The sequence below is a fragment of the Xenopus laevis genome, chromosome 4L (genome assembly GCF_017654675.1).
Source record: "Xenopus laevis strain J_2021 chromosome 4L, Xenopus_laevis_v10.1, whole genome shotgun sequence".
In the NCBI taxonomy this organism is placed as follows: Eukaryota; Metazoa; Chordata; class Amphibia; order Anura; family Pipidae; genus Xenopus; species Xenopus laevis.
The window spans coordinates 64724726-64747287 of record NC_054377.1 but is presented as its reverse complement, the minus strand read 5'-3'; the positions used below and the strand labels follow the sequence as shown (position 1 = coordinate 64747287).

At 35.1% G+C, this 22562-nt stretch overlaps 1 protein-coding gene across 4 annotated transcripts in view; it reads left to right on the top strand.

Moving 5' to 3' along the window:
* znf536.L (zinc finger protein 536 L homeolog) overlaps positions 1-22562 on the top strand; it is a 384595-nt gene that overhangs the window by 226452 nt on the left and 135581 nt on the right. For 3 of the 4 annotated variants that reach the window (XM_041590228.1, XM_041590227.1, XM_018258039.2), the window contains exons 7-8: positions 9915-10067; positions 17803-19353. In XM_041590228.1, the coding sequence (XP_041446162.1) occupies positions 9915-10067; positions 17803-19353 (1704 nt within the window). The remainder of the gene's footprint in view (positions 1-9914; positions 10068-17802; positions 19354-22562) is intronic. The other variant, XM_041590230.1, reaches the window with a different exon arrangement.

The following is a 22562-nucleotide window of genomic DNA, read 5'->3' as shown; positions in this document are numbered from 1 at the left end:
GTCTGATGAAAATTCTAATAGCCGCAGCAAGGTTTTAATGACAGATTCAGATGCCTATACAAACTGTTTGTACTGTATTTCTAATTTTTTTTAGGCAATTCTGTTTCAAAATACAGCCAACCAATTATTATCGAAAGATCTAAAATATGTTAAACATAGATGTGTTTTTAGGATCTGGGCAGGTACATGAGCTGATGTCAACAAGGGTTGAAGTAACAAGTGGGATGCACAGAATTTAGAATTCATCTGGATCTGGCAGTTTTTGCAGGATTAATCCTGAGTGACTACATGAACCCTTACAGTTTTGTGACTTTAAAGCACTGGGCAACCCAGGTTGACTTTTTTTTTTTTACATTATACAATTTTGGGGAACTTTGCTCACATTAGAGTCTTCAAATTATGTTTTAGATTTGGACTCTTTTTCAACTGAATCTTTGGTAAGCATAAAGACCAAAACTGGTTCAATAATGTTGGAAGCAGCATGTAACAGTATTAAAAAGGGTATTTTTCTGGCATCTCTAAAAAAAAAGTGCTACATTTTTTCCATGTACTTTTAAAACAGTTTTTATTAGTACAAAATCCCCTTCATATTCTTACTTTGCTAAGCTTTAACATTGCACAAAACAACCATTCTTTTAGTCTCAGTAGGAGACACAGCAAGTAAGGACAGAATGACACAAAATGAAAGAATTCAGGGACTTTGCATACCCCTTTACTTTGATTGTAAAAAGTGCAGGTTGTGGAATAAAGAAGGGATTAGTTTTTCTATATCCCCTTAAGTGCAGATTTCCTCCCTCTGTACTAGGTGCCCCTTATTACAATAATTACAATTGGAGAGACTTTGGATCACTTTATTCAAGTAATGCAAAGCAATTCCTTATGGTCCTTTATAGCAACATATACATTTGTTATATTTAAAATTGAAATTCTCATTCTATTATTTGCTTTACTGTGGCAAATTTTAAATTACCATGCATTTTATTATTAGTACCCTGTAAGGGCTGATATTCAATTTTCACTAACAATTTGGGTCTCGTTTACCCAGCTTTGCAAAATATCTTACATCACACAACAATAAAAAATAGGCAGCAAAGAATTTCAGGGGTGAAAAATCAGATTAGTAATGTATATTGTATTTAGATGCAATTTTTTTCACACCATGAATATGGCCTTTGTGTGCAGCGCTTGTATCAGTTTTTTTTTGTATTATCTTACAAAATACCCCTAGACAGCACAATAACAGATGATTTTATTCACTCTTTTCTTTCAGATTCAGGTTAGCAACAGGCAAAAGGGCTTTCCACATACATTCTGTCAAGATTTTCAGCCCTTTCAGTATCGTCCAGAACAGCTCTGTTGATGAAAGCTTGGGCTGCCAACCCAGCATTCAAAACAGAAACTTAGGGACCTTGAACTTTAGCCCAGAGTTAGACACACTGATCAAAAGATCATCGGAGATAAAATTAAATTGATTCTCAAACCTATGAAGTCCACACCCTCCAATCACTTGTCTACAAGCTCTTTCCTCTCTCTCTCTCAAATTTTGGATGATAATCACTCCTCCACTAAAAGATCGTTTTAGACCTACGAAATATGACCATCCAAGGGATTATTAGACGTGCAACAGGCTTCATCAAAACCCCTGCTCCTTAATGAGCAGAAGAGCATATATTGTGGTTCAGAGAGGCTTGGCTCAGGTCATAATCATCTGACATGTGGGTACATGAGGTCCCTTCTAGAAGTTACAGTATAAATTTCCAAAAACGTCTACATAAAATGATCTACAGTTTTGTATGCGTTCATCCCCCAGGAAGAGAGCAACCTTGCGAAAGGCAGACAGAGACATGCATCTCGACAATGCCTATAGTTTACAGTCCCAAAATGTTGCTATTAGTGTCAGGCCCTGTTGTTTGGCCTGGCTATGGCACTATAGATATTCAAAAAAGTCATGGCTGACTTAGCTAAAGGAGAACTTGTTTATACTCCCCTACCTAGACATCCTTCATCAAAGCACCATGAATAACACTAAAATACAATATTGAAAGAGTAAACAATGTCCCTCTCAAACAATCGCCATGTTATGTGTTTTGAAAACATGGACAGTTTTGGTAATCAGAAAGGCCCTAGATGCATTTTCAACATCATTTTAAAAAAAACTGGCAAAAAGTTAAAAACCTACTGAAAAAATGTATGTGGATATGTGAAATATATTTCTTATGAAAGGTGAACCACTCCTTTAACTGAATTTATATTTCTAGTGTGGGTGACCAACACCTACTGAAGAATTTATAGGCCACACTTTGCCAATTGCTGATCGAGAATTTTTAACAGATACAATTATTTAATTGGAATGACTTCAATATTATTTGATCTTCGTACAAAATATTTCAGTTTGCATGCTTTGTTTAAAAGTATAATGAATACCTCTTTCAGTTCAGTGTTGGCGACGGATAACTTCTGAAATCACAGAAACTGAGGATTTACAGAAAATCCCTCAGAGAGAGGCCAAATGTCTCTGTTGTGATTCACGTAAAATACATGAAGCCATAGTACATACATGTATTGACTTAAATAATATATTTTGAAAACATATTGCACAGCTCCTGTAAGTAACATGAAAGAGAAAGCCATGCAGCGGCCTTATTATTTTCTGGACAACGAGGTTTCTTGATTCAAAACCATCAGAGGAAAACACTGCTTTTAAGAAGCTTAGAGTTCGAAATATCTCAAAGACTGCATCTTTGACCACCCACATCTCTCCATGTGAGGCTACTTCTTTTGTTAACTATAGGCACATCTTTACCAAAGTGCAGTTTTAAGTTGAAAATATACAATAAATACCATAAGAGCCACAGAACAGTGGAGATAAGAACCAGTTTGTCAGACAGATTTTCTATAAACCAGTGCTTTTATTTTGTGCATGGACTGAAAGCATTCATGTTGCTTCCAGTTTTGTATACGGAGACGTCACCATTAATGAAGAAATTTAATTAACCTTATTGCAAACAATGATGTCACAAAGTACTTTGTGTCTTTGCTCTATTTATAAAATATGTCCAGAGCAGATTTATAAGGTTTGTTCCATATTTATAGTCCTTTATTGATGCTAATTCCATTAATATAAGCTCATAAAAAAATTTCACTTTAAAATATGGATATAACTGCAGTTCAGTAATCATTCCAGAAATACTTTACCCTTTCCCATTTGCCCTTTACCTTGTAACATAAACATTTTGTAAAATCCTCTACCATCTTCTCTGTATGTTTTATTGTGCCTTTTTTATTTGTTTTGTTTTATTTTACAAATCTTCAAAGCATGTCAGTTTATGTAGCAACCAAAACTTTTATTTAAAACTGATGCAATTGATTAAAAGACAAGACAATGCATGTAACAAAGGTTTGCATGTGTGTTATTAATTCCATATTTGTATTTTTTAGCAAATAGCTAAATATTAGGGTTGATTTGGACAGATACTCTTACATCATATAAATAGAGTAAATATGCACATTTCCAAAGAAAACAGTTTCAATGGAAAATCCCTTTTTGGTGTTTAACACAAGATACCAGCCTTTCTCTTAGTACAGCATAAAGGTTTAAATGGGATTTCTCTCTGTATTTTACTGCTTATGCTAACACCTACCACAGTAAACTGATTTCCTCAATTTTTATTATCATACTTTTAATAGAATGCAATCTTCCTGTATCCTGATTAAAAATCAGATTTACTTTTGTTTGTTTTTTATGGAATCTTTGTCCAAAGTGCCCAATGCCATTAAACTTTCTAATGAGTGAACTGCCTGTGTTTGCAAAGTAAATACATCTGCAAATGCAACAATTGAAATAGAAGTGGCTCAGATATACAGTTGAGTCCTGAAATGTACATATTCCTATTCAAAATATATTCAAACTTAATGTTTTACAGCTTTACTTCTGTCATGTTACAATACATTGCCTGTGTTAAGTCAAATAATTTAATTGTTATATGAAGTTATCAGCTTTGATTTATTATAACTGATTTTGCACGGGTCAAAAGTTTAGATACGTTGCTAGTATTTAGTAACATTGTCTTTCAATTGCTTAAATCAATTCAATTGTTTTGGTCAGTCACATCTATGGGCCACAATGCTCTGACATGCATTTCAGTTCTGGCCACACATTTTCAGGTCTGAGTTTTGCGATGGCCACTTTAATACTTTCACTTTAAAATAACAATTTTGTTTTTGAGTTCTTGACCGAGTTGCTTGGATTTGCCATGGCAATAATCTTTTGACCCACAGGAAATCAGATATGTAACCTTAAATAAATCTAAGCTTTTACTTTGAATTGATCTCATACAGAAATTAAGTAAATACCCAATTTGATTAAACATGGGCAATGTATGGTACTATGACAAAAATGTAAAAAGTTGTGAAAAATTGAGTTTGAAGATCTCATATATAAGTGTTATTTATGTAAGGGGTCATTTACAATGGCCAATGCAGTGCATTAGTCAGTTCTTTATTAGTGAAGGGGAGGTACATAGGCATCTACCCCTACTTTATACTATGGATATTTGATCTGGCACTCTGTGCAGAAAGCAACAACTTGGGGGGCACCAGTTTTGCTAAATGAGCACTAAGCGTTGTGCTCGTGTGCCCCTTAGTCTTCTTGAACTTGCCCCCCAGGGTTGAAAATAACCCCTATAGCATTGTTTGTCAGGCACATAGCTATAAAGTACTTACAAAACTAACCCAGGGGTTTTTCCAATTTTGTTCCCTGTTATTATGCTTTGCATTTTAGAAGTTAATTTTCCTTCAAATTCCGATGTTTCCTTTAAAGAATTATTATATCGTATTTGAAGTCCACTCAAATATGCGATATAATTTGAGAGATATGATTATAAAAATTTAAAAACAGTGATGGACAGATGGATGTAAAAAGATTCAGTAACACCCAGCTGTATGTTAAGGTTGAAACACTGAAAGTGCATCTAATCAGCAGTAATGAATAAACCCATCCCAAATACGTCAGAGTCTGCTTTACAAGAGTATTGGGTGGATATATGACCTGTGGAATAACATGTGCCTTGATCATCTATTGAGCTAATGCATCACCATTTTACGAATGGAATCAGACATTGATATTGAAGTTGCTTCCTAGAAGTAAGAACTGATGAAGTTTAAAGTGCAAGGTTTAAAGATTGAGCTACAATAAATAAAGGGAATGACCACTATGCACTGACATTAATCACTTGCACCGAACAGGATTAATTATAGCATCATGTAATCCCTGTCATATGCCTGGGATCACTGCTTGTTGAATTTCTCTGTGCACACATCCCTCTTAATCTGTTCCGTTTTCTCCATTCATTTACTGTGCCTGCCATATTTGTGTCTACTATAATGCCTCACAATTATTTAACGTACAGTGGAGGCTCTTTTAAAGATTCTCAGCTCATTTTATGGCCTTTTATCTTTATGTAAACAGAGTTTGAAAATTATTGTAGAATTATAGTGCTGAGGAAGGTAAAACAAGGAAATGGGATTAGGACACACAGTTTGAATGTTGTTTTTTAAGGCCTCAATTTTCTGTAGTTTTTATTTTGCTCTGACTAGTTTGTTTAGGGTAATGCACATTAATAGAATTATATATATAGTATTATAGATGTTGAATCAGTATAGGGAGTGTCGATCACTTTAATGGTGGTCCCATTCACCCATCACAGTTGTATCATGGTTTGAGTTCTTAATTTCCATCGACCTGATATAAATCCCCCCCCCCCGTCTTGAAAATACAGGTATGGGATCTGTTATCCAGAAACCTGTTATCCAGAAAGCTCTGAATTAGAGGAAGACCATCTCCCGTAGACTCTATTTTAATAAATTAAGTTGTATTTTTAAAAATGATTTCCTTTTTCTCTGTAATAATAAAACATACTTATACTTGATCCCAACAAAGCTATAATGAATCCTTATTGAAGGCCTATTGGGGTTTAATTAAATGATTTTTTAGTAGACTTAAGGTATATACTGGAATACCCCTTATCCAGAAAACCCCAGGTCCCAAAAATTCTGGATAACAGGTCTGTGATTTTAATTTTATTTTTTAGATTTACCCATTAGTCACCCACTAAATATTGACTGCTTCATTCACTATTAGGAATTAAATTCTTACGAAAAAATAAAAACAAATGCGATTGAACAATATTCAATTCCAGCCTTGCTTCATCCATCACAACTTGCTGCAAAAGCACAGTAAGGCACAAGGTTTGCTAGAATATGGCACAAGTATGGGCTCAAATCATGTTAATTGTGTGCATGTCATTATTGCCATCATGAATGGTAGTTTACAATACAGTGTATTGTAGGTAAAGATGAACTGCAACTCACCGTTTAAATGCTTGATTGGTTATCCTGCGGGGTATCCTGTGTTGATGCCCCATTCGAGTCAATCAGTAAAAATCCAAATGCAGGACAGATCCACAGCAGTATTCTTAGACTGCAAAATCTTTTATTGGGAATGTAACCAGACACAACATGTTTCGGGCCAGGCCCTTTATCAAGTGCACAGGAACATACAAGGTGTGGGTATTTAAACATTTTGTGACCTTTCACCTAAAGTGATGCATTGTGGGCGAATCAAAATTACTATTAATTAAAACAGTTAAATCGATTAAATCAATTAATATGCATAATACAAACTTTTCACCTAAAATGATACATTGTGGGCAAGTCATAGTTACTACTAGTTGAAACATTTAAATAAATAAATCGATTAATATGCATAACACATGTGGGCAAGTCATAGTTAAAACATTTAAATCCATTAAATCGAATAATATGCATAACACAAACATTTTCCAGTGTCCATGAGATATTCACTTAAGATCCACCAATTTGTGTAATATACGTGTAGAAAAAGTGTTAAAACATTAAAAAACATTAAAGAATTTTTTTTACAAAATTTAAGACCAATAAGAAAGTCCATCTCTCCAATTCCACTTGTCGCCAGGCCATTAATTCAAACGTCTAGCCTACACGTAAAGGAAACTTTAATGGATTTAAATGTTTTAACTATGACTTGCCCACATGTGTATTATGCATATTAATTGCATATTAATTGATTTAATCGATTTAACTGTTTTAATTAATAGTAATTTTGATTCGCCCACAATGCATCACTTTAGGTGAAAGGTCACAAAATGTTTAAATACCCACACCTTGTATGTTCCTGTGCACTTGATAAAGGGCCTGGCCCGAAACATGTTGTGTCTGGTTACATTCCCAATAAAACATTTTGCAGTCTAAGAATACTGCTGTGGATCTGTCCTGCATTTGGATTTTTACAATACAGTGTAGCCTTAATAATAGGGGCAACTGGAGACTGGGGATGTTAGGCTTGAAAAAAACTTAGGAACAAGAGCTGTATTTAGTATTTTGCACATTTTCACTCCATTAACGGTGGTAAAGTAAAGAAAGCCCTCTATATATCTGATCTCTAAAAGCTAGACTTAATTGTTAAAGCTTACAAAAGGAAAATGTAATTCAATTAATACAGGAATATGCATTATGCTACATCACATATGAATGTTTATAAAACAACTAGGACAGCCCTTGGGATTAATGAAAAGGCTGCTGTGCCAAGTACATATAGTTGACCAATGTAGAATGCCAAGGCAATTCATCTTTCTAACTTGGTCTTAAACCAGAAACTTCCATTGTAGAGACCAGTGTGACATTCACAACAGCTCTTTTCTTGAAGGAGTCCATGTTAAATTTCCAGCTGTGTCAATATTGATAAGATAACAATAAAATCCTTTCAAGACACATATGGCTGAAACAATTCAATGCCTACATTTTACAGTGTTAGATTAATTAAAGTGTGGAAGCTGAAAAGCCATTACTGATCAATACGAGACATAGCATGGATGTTATATTTATTTTATTTCGTTTAAACAATGCACACAATGCTTTGCCAGAAACGTACAGCATATTGACTTTCAGCAGCGGTCAGTCTACTGAAAATCTACTTAGAGAAATTAGAGTGACACACAAATATATTTTGCTTTTAACATTTCATGGGTTTTTATAGTTTTTTTGGCTGGATGATATGATTTACCTAAAATAAGACAATAGGTTTACATATTTATACAGCTTTAGCCATTGTCTATTGTAAGTATTCATTTAATGAACTGAATTGTACAACCCAGTAAAGGTATGGGACCTATTATGCAGAATGCTCGGGACCTGGGGTTTTCCTGATAATGGATCTTTCTGTAATTTTGATTTTCATACCTTATGTCGACTAGAAAATCATATAAACATTAAATAAACCTGGGTTTGCTTCCAATAAGGAAGGTTAAAGCAGAGTCCAAGGATTCTTTTAGAACTGGCATCTTTTCCATGATATTCTGAGACCAGCAGGGGCATGTTCAGGTGTCAGGATTCCTGCAGTGACAAAGATGTCCAAATTTAAACTGATAAAGAAGGAAGCTTAAAGTGTTATGATGATTTACCATAATATTCAAAAAGCCTTTCGGTGTGTGAGGGTGATGGGAGTTTTAGGCCATCAGTATATGAGGAATAGCAGCTTGGAAATGCTTTCTCTAAAATCATGCCAGTAATAGAAAAGGAACATATAACATCTTCTATGTATTTACCCTATTAAGAATACCTAAATGAATCTTAAAGTTCCTTCAAGGAGAAGGAAAGTCTTTTTGCACTTTACTTACCTGAAACCCCGTGCCGGCGGGTGCTCCTATTAGCAGAAAACTGCACTGGCCCCGGGTTATAGCAGAGGGCACCACAGATCAATCCTCTTTTGGCTTCTTCTTTCTTCAAATTTCCCAGGGCAGATGCCTGCGCAGTAGAATGAAATATCAGATTTTTCAATTAAAGTTCAGCTCTTCGCTCTACTGCGCATGCGCAGCTGCGCGAAGAAAGAGGAAGACGGAAAAGAATCACTCCATGGTGTTCGCTGGAGTAACCCTGGGCCAGTGCAGTTTTCTGCTGATAGGAGCACCAGCCCTGGGTTTCAGGTAAGTATATACAATCACTTGGGGTTGCCTAACATTTGGCACCCCCAAGTGTAAGAACACATTCTTCTCCTTTAAGTCAACTGACTTTTATAATAATACAATAAAAAAGCATGTGGACTGTTATGGGTGCACAATACTTACTTCCTGTCTCAACTTTATAGTCAATTTCTAGAATTGTAGCTTTAGGAACACAATTATCTTTACCATTCCACTCGGTGGGGTGGTGTGAGGTGCACTGATTCCGCCACTGTACCCATGCTAAATTATAAGCATGATAAACTTCTGAATGCAGGGAGGAAGACAGATTTGACTTGAAGGCATAATTATTGTATTGATGACATGTTTGAGCCGTAAATATTTTATACTAACTTTAGTTTCCCTTTAAACTTTGATAACCCATAGAACAACATGCTGGTGGATAGCTATGATCCAATTAACTGTTACAATATAACAGAACGTGCAGTCTCTACACAAGTAAGAGCCATCAATAAATAAAGACCTAAAATGTTATACATTTCTAGAGATAAATCACATGGGCAGATTCTCTACTACTCCTTTTTCCTATGTACGTGTCAGAGGTTGTTTTCTGCTATACCTGTTTCAAATGCAAACTTTCTGGTTGCGGTGTGTGGTGTAAAAGAAGAATTTCAAGCATCTGCTCCCACAGCTGGTTCTTTTCTTGTGTAACTTCGTTCACTATTAAGATGCCATATGCTGCTTAAAATAATGATTAAAAAGATCAAATTATCCCCAAGAATCACAATCACAAGAATTGACAGTCCTGTGATAGAGTGAACAAACAAAACAGGAAGGCAGAGTATTGATAGATTTTCTTCCCTGATGTATGAACGGCTTCTGACTAAAGCACTGTTAGAAGTGAACGTCTCTGTATTGCAGATATGGGGGACGAAGCTGGAAGATGTGTAGGAGCACAGCAACAAGCTATGATGAGAGATAGAAACCTTGGCTCTGCCATGAAGGACTGTCCTTACTGTGGAAAAACTTTTAGGACGTCACATCACTTAAAGGTGCATTTGAGGATACATACAGGTAAGATGTAGCAATGCAGCAATTGTATGAGTTGTATGCATAGCTATCAGTAAGGATTTACAGTCAGGGCCTGCTTGATCAGTTTGAGTGAGAACCACATCAGTAGCAGTGACAATATCAACTGTCATCCTAGGTAAAATAAACCTTTGTGGTAATTACTTAGTTATGTGTGTTTGGTAGTGTGTGTGGGGAGGGCAAATTGAATAACTTAATGTTACACACTTGGGGAAAAATACTATAGGTCCTGTTTACTGGCACTACACAATATCTATTTTGCTTCAGTGCAGCAACCATTTGGATATTACTTTTAGTTATTGTAGGCGCTGACTGGTTGCTACGGGTTGCTGCACCTTGTCAAATATACTTTGTGTTAGTAAATAAGCTACACTGTTTATCATTAGATTTTTGGAGACATGAAGATGTATTTGGGTGAAAGTTGCAGATAAAATGCTAAATAAATGCAAAGTATTGTTGTGGAAGGCTATAGCCTGTTAAAAATTTAAATATGAATGTGGAGAAACTTAAAGTGAAAAAGAGAAAGCAGGAGGCAAGAGCAAGTGCAATCAGTAAATATAGGACTACTTTATCCTAACATTGTAGTCAGCGGCGTAAGTACTCTGTGCCAGGCTCCCCCCACAAATAAAATCTTAGGAGGAGCCCAGTGGAGAGTAGCACATTTTTTCTGATCCTGACATGTAGACCACTATATGAAACCAATGTCCCATAGTAGCACATACAGCTCCATATATTTTTCTTCAATTCCAGCCTCCCCATCCATAAAAGCTGTTATTAATGACAGCACTTATTCAGGGAAGCTGGGGTACCAATCTTTGTTCTTGTTTTGACTTGTGGGAAGCAATCAGCCAGTGATTATTTCATAGCTTTCATAGTGCTGTTGGCAAAAAGTGAACTGGAGCTTCCTATTAGTGATCCTTGAGTCGGAAATAGTCTGATCAGAATAAATCCCTAACCTGATGTTTCCAACCTGCACTTCATATACCATCAACTATTATTTTTATAGTTGACCTGATGACAAAGGGAAGGCCTTGCCTTCTGTCCCACCACCCAACTGAACCCACATGTGTGTCCTGGTCTTTTTACCCAGACCAATTCAACCCAAGTGTAAACTTGGGGATCACATACGTTTCATGTCATCCTGTGTATCACTATTTGCCTTTCAGATTTACTTCTAGCATTTCATTTAAGTACATCATTTTGAAAGGACATAAAGCTCTACACAAATGGCACTATATGAAAGAAAGAATTATAATAAACAAACAGAAAAGTAAAACCTCAAAACATACAATAAAACTACAAAACATAAATAAAATTCTCCCACCAAGAAGACACTTAGCATTAATAATTTGTTTTGTTTTCAAATGTTGCTGGGACAATATATGCTGCAATGTCCAACTTGTGACTACATTTTTGTAACCACTATATTTAAGAAATAATTGAATTTTTCTATCTACATTTTTGTATAAAAGACATATTTAGCCATTTTGAATTATTTGAAATGTCTTTTGATATATATAATTTCCGTTTTGTGGCATTAACTTTTAGGGGCTTTGATATAAAACTCAAACACAGTGTTTTGATTGAAAGGGCCAAAGTGTTGGCCATGAAAAGAAGAGTACATTGTTTCTGTTTGGGCCATTTACATTCCACATAGTTTGTATAATTATATGCATGTGATTGAGTTGTAGACTGTGTATGCAGAAAACCCATGCCATACATATGCTTTGAGTTTGTACATAAGAGCACAAGTGAGTTTTTTAAATGTAAAATTGGAGTAGAAAGACATATATAGGTATATTACATCTTCAGAATATGTCGTTTCCAAAAATACACCATTTTGTGAGGTTAACTTACTGTTAGGAGTTTAATGATAAATGAATTGCAGCCAGTCTAGGGGGCCCATTTACTTACTTGAAGGAATGAATAAAAAAAACTTCGAATTTCGAATGGTTTTTTTTCTACTTCGACCATCGAATGGGCTACTTCGACCATCGAATGGGCTACTTCGACCTTCGACTTTGAGTCGAACGATTCAAACTAAAAATCGTTCGACTATTCGACCATTCGATAGTCGAAGTACTGTCTCTTTAAGAAAAAACTTCGTCCCCCTAGTTCGCCACCTAAAAGCTACCGAAGTCAATGTTAGCCTGTGAGGAAGGTCCCCATAGGCTTAGCTAGCTTTTTTTAATCGAAGAAAAATCATTCAATCGATGGATTAAAATCCTTCGAATCGAACAAATAGCGCTAAATCCTTCGACTTCGATATTCGAAGTCGAAGGATTTAACTTCGACAGTCGAATATCGAGGGTTAATTAACCGCGGATATTCGACCTTAAGTAAATTTACTGCTGTGTATTGTTGGCAGTGTTTAAGATAGGAGCTATAAAAATTGTACTTTTCATATTTTTTTTTTGTATATAATTGGGTCTCTAAATGCCACATTTAGTAATCCTAGCAATCATTTTAATGATATTGTTTTGTTCATCAAAAAGTATCAGATAAGCTGTAAATTGCAAGTTTTGGATTGATGTTGAAATGTAGGTACTGTAGTTTAGTTGTTTACTAATGCACTAATTTTTACTTCTATGGAATGTTCCCTTCTTGTTTGCTGAGGACAAAGTGTCATCCATGAAAATTACAATGCACCATTTACTTTTTGCAGTCTCTAGAAATTACATAAGTGTAGTACCCTGTTAATAGTGCATGTGCATTTGGTATCAAGTTACTTATGATTTTATATTGTGTTGTTGTGTCTTTGTACCCAAAACTAGTGTTGTTTACATTAACAAAACATAGCTGGGTAGTGATGCATATTGTTTTGTATGTGCCTAGCAGTATAAAGTGTGCATATTTGCTACACTTGGCTTTGGTAATCCACTCCTTATACCATAAAATGTTATATGGTATAAGTGTGCGCATAAGTACGGCGCTTTCAAAACATTCGTGTTTTTTTACATATGTAAAGGAATATGTTTATAGTATATTTCTTTATATTTTGAAAAATATCATATGCCAAACTTCATTCCACCCTTTGGTCTACAAAGAACATGCTTGTATGTAATTTCAGTTTTTTTTTTTTAAACCTTTAAACTAGATAATGTTATAAATGCAAAATTGTATATTTTTGGTTTTTTAAAGTCTGACAACTACAGTGTTTGTGTATACTAGGACTGAAAATTAAGAAAAACACTGAAAATTGCAAACACCTGCACTTCCAGCATAAAGGGAAGAGTTTTCCTTATAGGCGTTGACGTTTCTTGTCCCTGTCTTTTTTATTTGTTTAGCAAATTAGTGAAAATTAGTGTCAATTGCTGCACCCTTTTAAGAGGCAAAATACTATATGCTTTCTAATCAATTTTTAAATACGGTGTCCTAAACTACATTATTATTTTCTTTATTTTAATGTGTAACATTGCAGAGCTTGCAATTCCGGCTTAATGACATCCCAAACTTTTGTTGGAAATAATTGATTGAATTTAAATTTCTTTAAAAGTTTAAGAGGTAATGTTACAGTATAAATTTCCTACCAAACACTAAGTAGGGAAATATCCATTAGTGAAATTAACTACAGTTTCTAGGTAGCTAACAATGTGCAGTATACAGTAGGGCATGGCTAATGAACACTGCAGTGGGTGATATTTCATTATACAAATTAATGCTCACATTTTAATGGGAAAGTCACATAATGAATCTCAGCTTCAGTGACAGCAATTAGAGACACAGATTGTCCCCTTCTGGACAAGGCACTGTTTTGCAATAAGCAGCTGTGTAAAAGATCTCCAGGTTTACAACACATATATGCTTTGGGGGGAATTAGTATACAATTTATATTAATGCACTGAAACTTCACCACACAGAAGCCAGTCATTGATCTTATCCTGTATTACATAAGTAAGGAGATTTTGAGAAGTCTAAATAAATAGCAACGGCTTTATAGAAATACACGAAAATTCCACACTGTAAGCCACATAAGGATGATTTAATATTGTATTAAACCTTAGGGTATATTGTACGGAAATGGGATCTAAGCTGGTTGATTTCAAGTGTTTTGGGTGAATTGCCCCTGATAAATCCTTGTATAAGTCTGCTAGTACTTTGGTGTCCCTTAGGCCAGTTGCTTTCCAAGACTTGAACAATGGAATTTGCCACTGCAACTGGAAAAGGCAGTGGCATACACACGGACACAAAAACAGCTTTTACAATTTTGAGTTGGTTCAACATTCACGCAGCAAGCATTTTGACAATGCAGTAAATTTTAAGCAGCATGTCAACACAGTTCAATTGGTTTATCACTTAATCTGTTAATTTATACATTTTCACATGAATTCCCCTCTCTGTTGCACCTGCAGATCATTATAGGAAATGAAACAGTTGCATTTAGAAGATCACCTGAAAAATAAAATGCCATTTTTTTTAGAAATTGGAAATTAGGTATTTACAAAGGCGAAAGCTGTATGTTTTCCCTTCAATCCAACAGTCATGATATGTCTAAAAGGAGGGCTAGGAAAGACTTTACTGTAGGGCAGTGATCCCCAACCAGTAGCTCTTGAGCAACACGTTGCTCACCAACCCTTTGGTTGTTGCTCCCAGTGGCCTCAAAGCAGGTGATTATTTTTGAATTCCAGGCTTAGAGACACGTTTTGGTTGCATAAAAACCAGGTGTACTGCCAAACAGAGCCTCCTGTAGGCTACCAGTCCATATAGGGGCTACCAAACAGCCAAACACAGCTCTTATTTGACATCCCCATGGACTTTTTCATGTTTGTGTTGCTCCCCAACTCTTTTTTACATTTAAATGTGGCTCACAAGTAAAAAAGGTTGGGGACCTCTGCTGTAGGGTATGAAACAGAGTATACAGAGGACATTAGAAAAATAATCCTAGTTAGAAATATGTTGAAATCAGGTTTACAATTGGAGTCCAATTGCAAATAAAAGCTAAGTGCACTGTGTTGTAGTGTGAGTATAGCGGAGCATGTAGATGTCAGTTATCTGCTGTACACATTTAAGGGGCTACAGCAGCCCTAAAAAAAAGATCACTTTTTGAATGTTCTCATGTATGTACCTTTAAGTTATACGGATTTCCCCAATATAGAGATAACCCGGAACATACGCATGTCTACTGACAGTAAGGGAATCACCAAGGAAAAGGAGTGAGATCACTCCACGTAGGTTAAAAAGAAGTTTAAGCTGAAATCTTATATATGTCAATGGGATGTAGTATCTGCAGACATATACTACTGTGGGGTTTCCAAATGTGTTTATTTCTCATTAACTAGAGTTTATTTGAAAGGGATCTATTGAAGCAAAAGGTTCAGCCTTTTGTAAGATTTTATGGTCAGAGCTTTCCAATATAAGGATACGTAAATGAAAATTTCTGATTCCTCCATTTCATGGAGAGACGTGGGTTTGTTTCATTCTTCATCCACAAGGTTGGATCTGAGCATATAGCAGATGAAGAATGTGTTCCACATATTATTACTATTATTATTATTAATAACATATTTATAAAAAGCTAGTATATTAAACTTCACTGTACAATAGTTAGGTGTTTACATTAAACATAGATTCCATAAAAAAATACAACTGATTATTATACAAGAGGGTTGGACTTGGGGGGCCGAGGCCCACCGGGGCTGCTGTCTCCGGGCCCCCTGACAGTTGCCCCACCATGGTGCGCCGCGATTGAGCACACACACTGTTTTATTTTTGCGATTGTGCATGTGCGCACATACAGGTTTTTTGCTGTGACCTGAAGATAATTTTTACTGGAAGCGGGTCTTTGACAGCGGGGCCCACAACAGCCGGGGGCCCACCGGGTTTTTTCCCATCCCAGTCCGATGGGTAAAGATGCCACTGCCCAGTGGAGCTTACAATATAAAAGGAGAAGAGAGTATTTTTTTTAAATTTTCACATTTGCAATCACTTTTTTGTTTTTCATACAGTACTGAATGCATATAAATCATGCAAAGAGGTCATTTAATTCAATTTAAAGTAATTTTTCTTTGCCTCTTATTTCTTGTATGTGCCCCAACAGTAAACTTCTCGCCAAACAAGCACATATCAGGGATTCTTTCAATAAGCAATGTACTTTAACAGTACTGGTTATAAGGCAAAATCAAGAGATGAAGACCTAGTCCATACCACCTTAAATGTTTTGAGGCTATTAAGTATGTATGATTACAAATGTGGCAGCCTTCACCCCACTCTTCTCCTTTGTGCAAATAGCTTTTTGTTGTGTTATTTGTGAATTCACACTTTGCGCCAAAATGGATTTATGGATTTGTATAAACTAGAACATCGTAAGATCCTAATATTTAAAAAATAAACACTTTAGGGCTTATTTACTCATTTAGGTGCTGAATTACACAGGGGCCGTTGCCAGCAGTGACCAGACAGCAATTTGTTTTTAGCAGTTTGCCACAGTACAACAAATGAAAGTTCTAATTGGTTGCTGTTTAGCACTTATGTTAGCAAATGGACCCAGTTACCTTCAGGCAGGAAAAAACTTTCAGTTATGATAATATCTTCTAAAGTTATAATGTTGTTTTTCCAGATTGTGCTTATAATAAGGGTACATACAATAAATTGCATCAAGGCCCTTACATTCACATTGTTTGCAAGTTATGTTCACTGTTATTGGTAAACAGAACACTTTTTAATTCAGAGTTATATGTCACTTCAAAAACATTGTTTTGTTGTATAACAATAAGCATTATATGAACATTTTATATAGTACTTCAGGGGAAAGAAAAGCAATACAACTGAAGTCACCACAGAGCTTAGAGGATAATTATAAAATAGGGAATCTACATCATTGCTCTATTTAACCATTAATAACTATTTTCTTTTATCTTAACTCAGTACATTTCTTTTGAACTATGTTTGTGTTCATTGAGAATGTATTAATAAATTGAGGAATCTTTATTTATACATCTTTATTTAGAAACAATGCAGCAGGTCTGCAGATTCCTGAATCCTTCTGGAATGGTGCCCTCCAAATAATGATAAATTACTTGTGCAGAATGCCATTTGCTAATTATATCCATGATTTACTGCAGAGCAAGACTTAAATCATTCATTTCATTCTTGCGTAACAGTGCCATAAAATTTTTAGTTTAAAAAATGGTTTCCATGTGTATAATTTGAACACATTTTTGCAGCTATTGTGCACTCAAAATGTGACAGCTTTGTGTGTTCACAGTGTTTTTATTCAGTCTTTTTTTGTGGTTGATTTTAGAAAAATATTTTAAAATTATTGCCGATACTAAAATTATTTCTGTAGCTTCATAATTAAGGATTATAATAGTTTACTTTTTAAATGACAAAAATATTTAGCATTATGAGTATACAGGTAGGGGATCCATTATTCAGAAACCCATTATCCAGAAAGCTCAGAATTACTGAAAGGACATCTCTCATAGACTATATTTTAAACAAACAATTCAAATTTCTAAAAATGATTTCGTTTTTTTCTGTAAAAACAAAACAGTACCGTGTACTTGATCCAAACTAAAATGTAACTAATCCTTATTGGAAGCAAAACCAGCCTATTGGGTTTATTAAATGTTTAAAATATTAAAATTTCAAAAATATCCATTATCCCAATCTTTCTGGATAACGGGTTCCATACCTGTATAGTATCCTAGACTGTAGACACTGTATGTTCTGGCCTTGGTATTATTGTTAATTATAATCATCTATCTGTTATCTTTTTAAGGTGAAAAGCCATATAAGTGTCCTCACTGTGACTATGCAGGCACTCAATCTGCTTCCCTGAAATACCACCTAGAGCGCCACCACAGAGAGAAGCAAAATGGGTCTGGTCCTATTCCTGGACACCCTCAAAATCAGGAGCATAAGGATGAAACTTCAAGCAAAAATTCTCTTTTTATGAGACCTGATATACTGAGAGGAGCATTTAAAAGCATCCCTGGAATAGATTTTCGAAGTGGTGCCTCTCAGCAGTGGCCATCTGGAATGCTGCCTTCTGGGGATTGTCAAGGCCAATCAAGTGCTATCAGCTCTGATCCTTCTTCAGAAATTCTGAAGAAGTCTGAGATATCTTCCAAGGGTTCTCACCTTTCTGAATTAGGAAGGGCATATCAAAACATTGTTGGAAATGGTGTAAACTTCCAGGGCTCTTTGCAAGCTTTTATGGACAGTTTTGTGTTAAGTTCTTTAAAGAAAGAAAAAGATCTTAAAGAGAGGGCCCTTTTGCATTCAACCCCTGTAAAAACACAGAGGTCAGAGAATTGTGAAGGCAAGCTAGAAAATAAAACCCCTCAGAGGAAGATGGAAAAATCTCAGTATGAGCCTCTCGACCTGTCTGTGAGACCAGATGCACCATCTCTTCCAGGCTCTTCTATAACAGTTCAAGATAATGTTGCCTGGCATGGGTGCTTATTTTGCTCTTTCACCACTTCCTCCATGGAACTAATGGCGCTTCATCTCCAAGCAAACCATTTGGGAAAAGCAAAGCACAAGGATAATATGATCGGAGCATCAGAGCAAATGAAAGATCATATAAGGGAATCTTTGGCTGCAGTAAGCAAAGCAGTAGCATCCTCTTCCGCTATACAGTGTGGAAAAGAACTCATGACATCCAAAATAAGTGCACTGCATTCATCTGACAGAATCCTACAACAGGGAAATAAAGACGCTTTGGCAAAGCAAGAAAGGGCCACTTGGTCTAGTCACATGGACTCTAACTTCAATAACTTTTCAGCTGAATTCTATAAACAGTTTGGTGTTTATGCTGGTATGGTTGGGGCCAATACACAAGATTCTTGTTCAAACATGGACATTGACACAAAGTCTCAACCTGAAGATGATTCCAATATCATTCAGTGTGACACAGCTGCTACTGATGATCTGTCTGACGAATCGTCATCTGAAGATATGGAAACTTGTAAAGAGGATGAAAATGATGATGAAGAATTAGAGACAGAACACGAAATTATGAACATAACCGATGACCTGAACAAAGAAAGTAATGAAGAGGAGAGCATGCCTAATTCAGCTACTGCAATAACAGCAGAAGAACTTGTGTCTCCAACCCCACAAGTCATCGATAAGCAGTGGCATTCAACACTTTCCTTATCCCATGAAACATCACAAGATTCTATTAAACCTGATGAAGAGGTTTTAGAGAAGCAAGTCAACATGCTTTCTGTCTTGCGAGCCTATAGTTCTGATGGCATGGCAGCTTTCAATGGACTTGGAGGCAACTCAGCAAATAGTGGATGCATCAAAAGACCAGATATATGTGGTAAGTTAGTAAATAGCTTATTTTGTTTGTGTGTGCACATATAATGCATTTGAAAAGCAGCTGGTGCAAAAATAAAATATGTCTAATGCAGTAGGTCAGAATGTCTTATCTCTGTATGCAACATGGAGAAGCAATCTATACTTACAGGGCTGCCTGTAACATTAAAATCATGTAGTGATGGGATCAGCAATGAACACTTTGTCTCTGACAAAAATGTGTTAGTTTTGTTTTAAGAAGTATTCAAGTGCAAGCACTCCAAATATATCTAACAGAAATGCAATCCAGTGCAAAGTAAATTCTTCATAAACTCAGAAATGTTTGGACTTTCAATATGTCTATATTTAGTTGAAAGAACTAAGTGAAATTTAAACCAATACCTGTCAGATTTTTATGAGGATTGGAAACTAATTTTGAAAAAAATATATTGTGAATATCATAAAATAAGAAGGATTTTAAAATGTCTGTATATGGCGTATACCATATATTGGCGAAGAATATATAGAAATACTTATAAACTCTATGTACATCTAACAAATTCAAACTTGAAAAAAACTCCAATATTGTTCTAAGATTTAAGTCCTCTGCAATTTTATTATAAACCGTGTTTTATACATTTTAAATCTATGAGAATTTTCATTTCATGATGATGTTGAAAAGGGAAACTGTAATGGACACTGATTTAGGACTTTGCATCTGCTAAGGACTAGAATTAGACATAAAAGGCAGCTGCAAGAGACATCCTGCAATATAGGTAGCTAAAACATCTAAATCCTTTAAATACATTATCTTAGATACTGTTATGTAGTATAACTTGCCTTTTCTTGATATTTGTACAGGCACTTTGTGAACACCAAGAGTATCACATGATTCCAACCTTCTATGAAAATCATGTAATCCACATAGTGCTCGTAACAATGTTGAAAACAGATAAATAAGCAGCAGTATGTACAAATAGAGAGCACACACATACACACACATATATATATATATATAGGTATATATAGTGGTGTCCTATAGTGGCATCTAAGCTACTAAGTACTTAAAGTCATAAAGGCTTGCAGTTCTGCATATTTTTATGCAGGATAACTACAGTGTATAAAGGGTATTTATGTGAAGCTGCACCGAGATATTGGGGGGATAAGAATTTCTATATGGAACAAGCTCTGTTTCACAAATATTACCCATACGTTATAGGTAATATTTGTAAATCACAGCTTCTCTGGAAAAGTTTATTCATGCATAGGACAATGGGACAACTAGTCACCACCACCTGGGGGTTTTCTTAGACTATACTTATAACATAAGAAATTAATAATCTCTAATGTGAAATTACATTCAGAATAGTAGGACATACATGTTCAAAGTGCAGTAGCTGTACATTATTGATGGGCGAATCTGACCCGTTTCGCTTCGCTGAAAATATGCAGGAACATTTGCCCAAATACATTGAAGTCAATGGGCAACAAATTCTTTTTTATGCACAATATTTTTTTTTTACGTGCAACAATTTTTTCCACCCATTGGAGTCTATGGGCGTAATTTTCACTGTGAAACTTGGCAGAAATTTCATCATCACTATTGGTTATACATTTACATGTAAGGAAACACTGGCCTTGTGCTTTTGTATAAAGGTGGATGGAATCTGTTATTTATTATCATATTATTGATGTTCTCAGTGATATCCTTCGTGCCCACTAGTGCCCACCAAAGAAAATTATATCAAGGGGTAACTCTCACTGGCAATTTTAGTAAATTATACTTTTCAGAGACTGTGTTCCTGTAGATACTGGGCCCTTTGAAAGAATCTCCTTTCGTCCAGCAGGCCAGTTCCATTCATGTCATTGACACACAGAGGCAGACCAATACAATTTTAAGAATGCAGCAAGTATATTTAAAACAGGGGATTTGTAATTTAAAAATAAATTCATACAAGTGCTTTATACATAAAATGTTGTCTTGTTACTTTAATATATGGTCATTTTATTATATTCAACTTTATTTAATAGAAACTGAATGGTATGGGAATTAGCGGTTTTGCTCTCAAGAAAAATATTTTTTTACCTAAACAGCAAAAAAAAAAAAAAAAAATATTTGCATTGATATGGCACTCCTTGTGTTCTAGCATAATTTTGTATGTCCAAGTTTCCTAAGCTTTTTCCAAATTGAAATTTTGAAATATAATCTATGTTTAAAGCTTAAACACAATATGTCAACCAAGGGATCCCTTGTTCAAAAGATTACCAATAAATTCTCTTATATTCTGAGCAGAAATAAGCATTTAGAGATTGTGGGTGAAATATACTGTAAATTCCCCCCAAATAATCAGCTAGGTAGGAGAGTATATGTTATTGAGTGCACAAGGCTCTACTTGTCTTTCTCTTCCTATCTATGTCTGTCTGTCATAATGCATTCCTAGGTATTATAACATACTGTAGCTAAATGTCTTCACATATCTATATAACTACAAATATGCAGAGAAAGTTTTTTATTAATATATCACATCTTCAACATTAATTTGGCCTACCTTAACGCAGTTTACATAGGAAAACTCTCTAAAACATATTTTAGAAATATTATATGAGGAACAGTTTGTATGCAAAGTTGAAAACTGGTAAAACGAAACGGCCTACAGTGTATGTGTGTGTGTGTGTGTGTGTGTGTATATATATTAGTGGTAAATAATAACCATTTGCATGCCTATGTGTACAAACTTCAGATAATGAAAGCATGCATCTAATGTATTTTCCATAATGCTGACTTCATCAATATTCACTAGATTTGTACAGCTTGAATAAAGAGTATAATGTTTTGCTTTGTAGAAAAAAAGATGAGAATAATTTAAAATGATCTATTTTTCTAGCTATATATCTGCTTGTCTATAATATACTCTAATCATAAATATTAGAAACTGTCCTTACTGTCAAAGGGAAAGGAGCATCTCCTTTAATTGTTAAAGAATATATTTTATACAGATGTACACAAATATTAACAGAATTATAGAAATATACCATCTTATCAGGAAAACATTTAAATAATTATACAGAATGCAGTATTCAGAAGTTCATATTGAAGAATGGAAGTTTTCATGTACCAAAGATGTGAAGATAATAGCAGGAGAACATTGACATCAAGATTTAGGTGTCTCACAAGTCCTAACCAATTTAACACCTCCATATAATTCATATGGGCAAGTTGTTTCATAATATAAC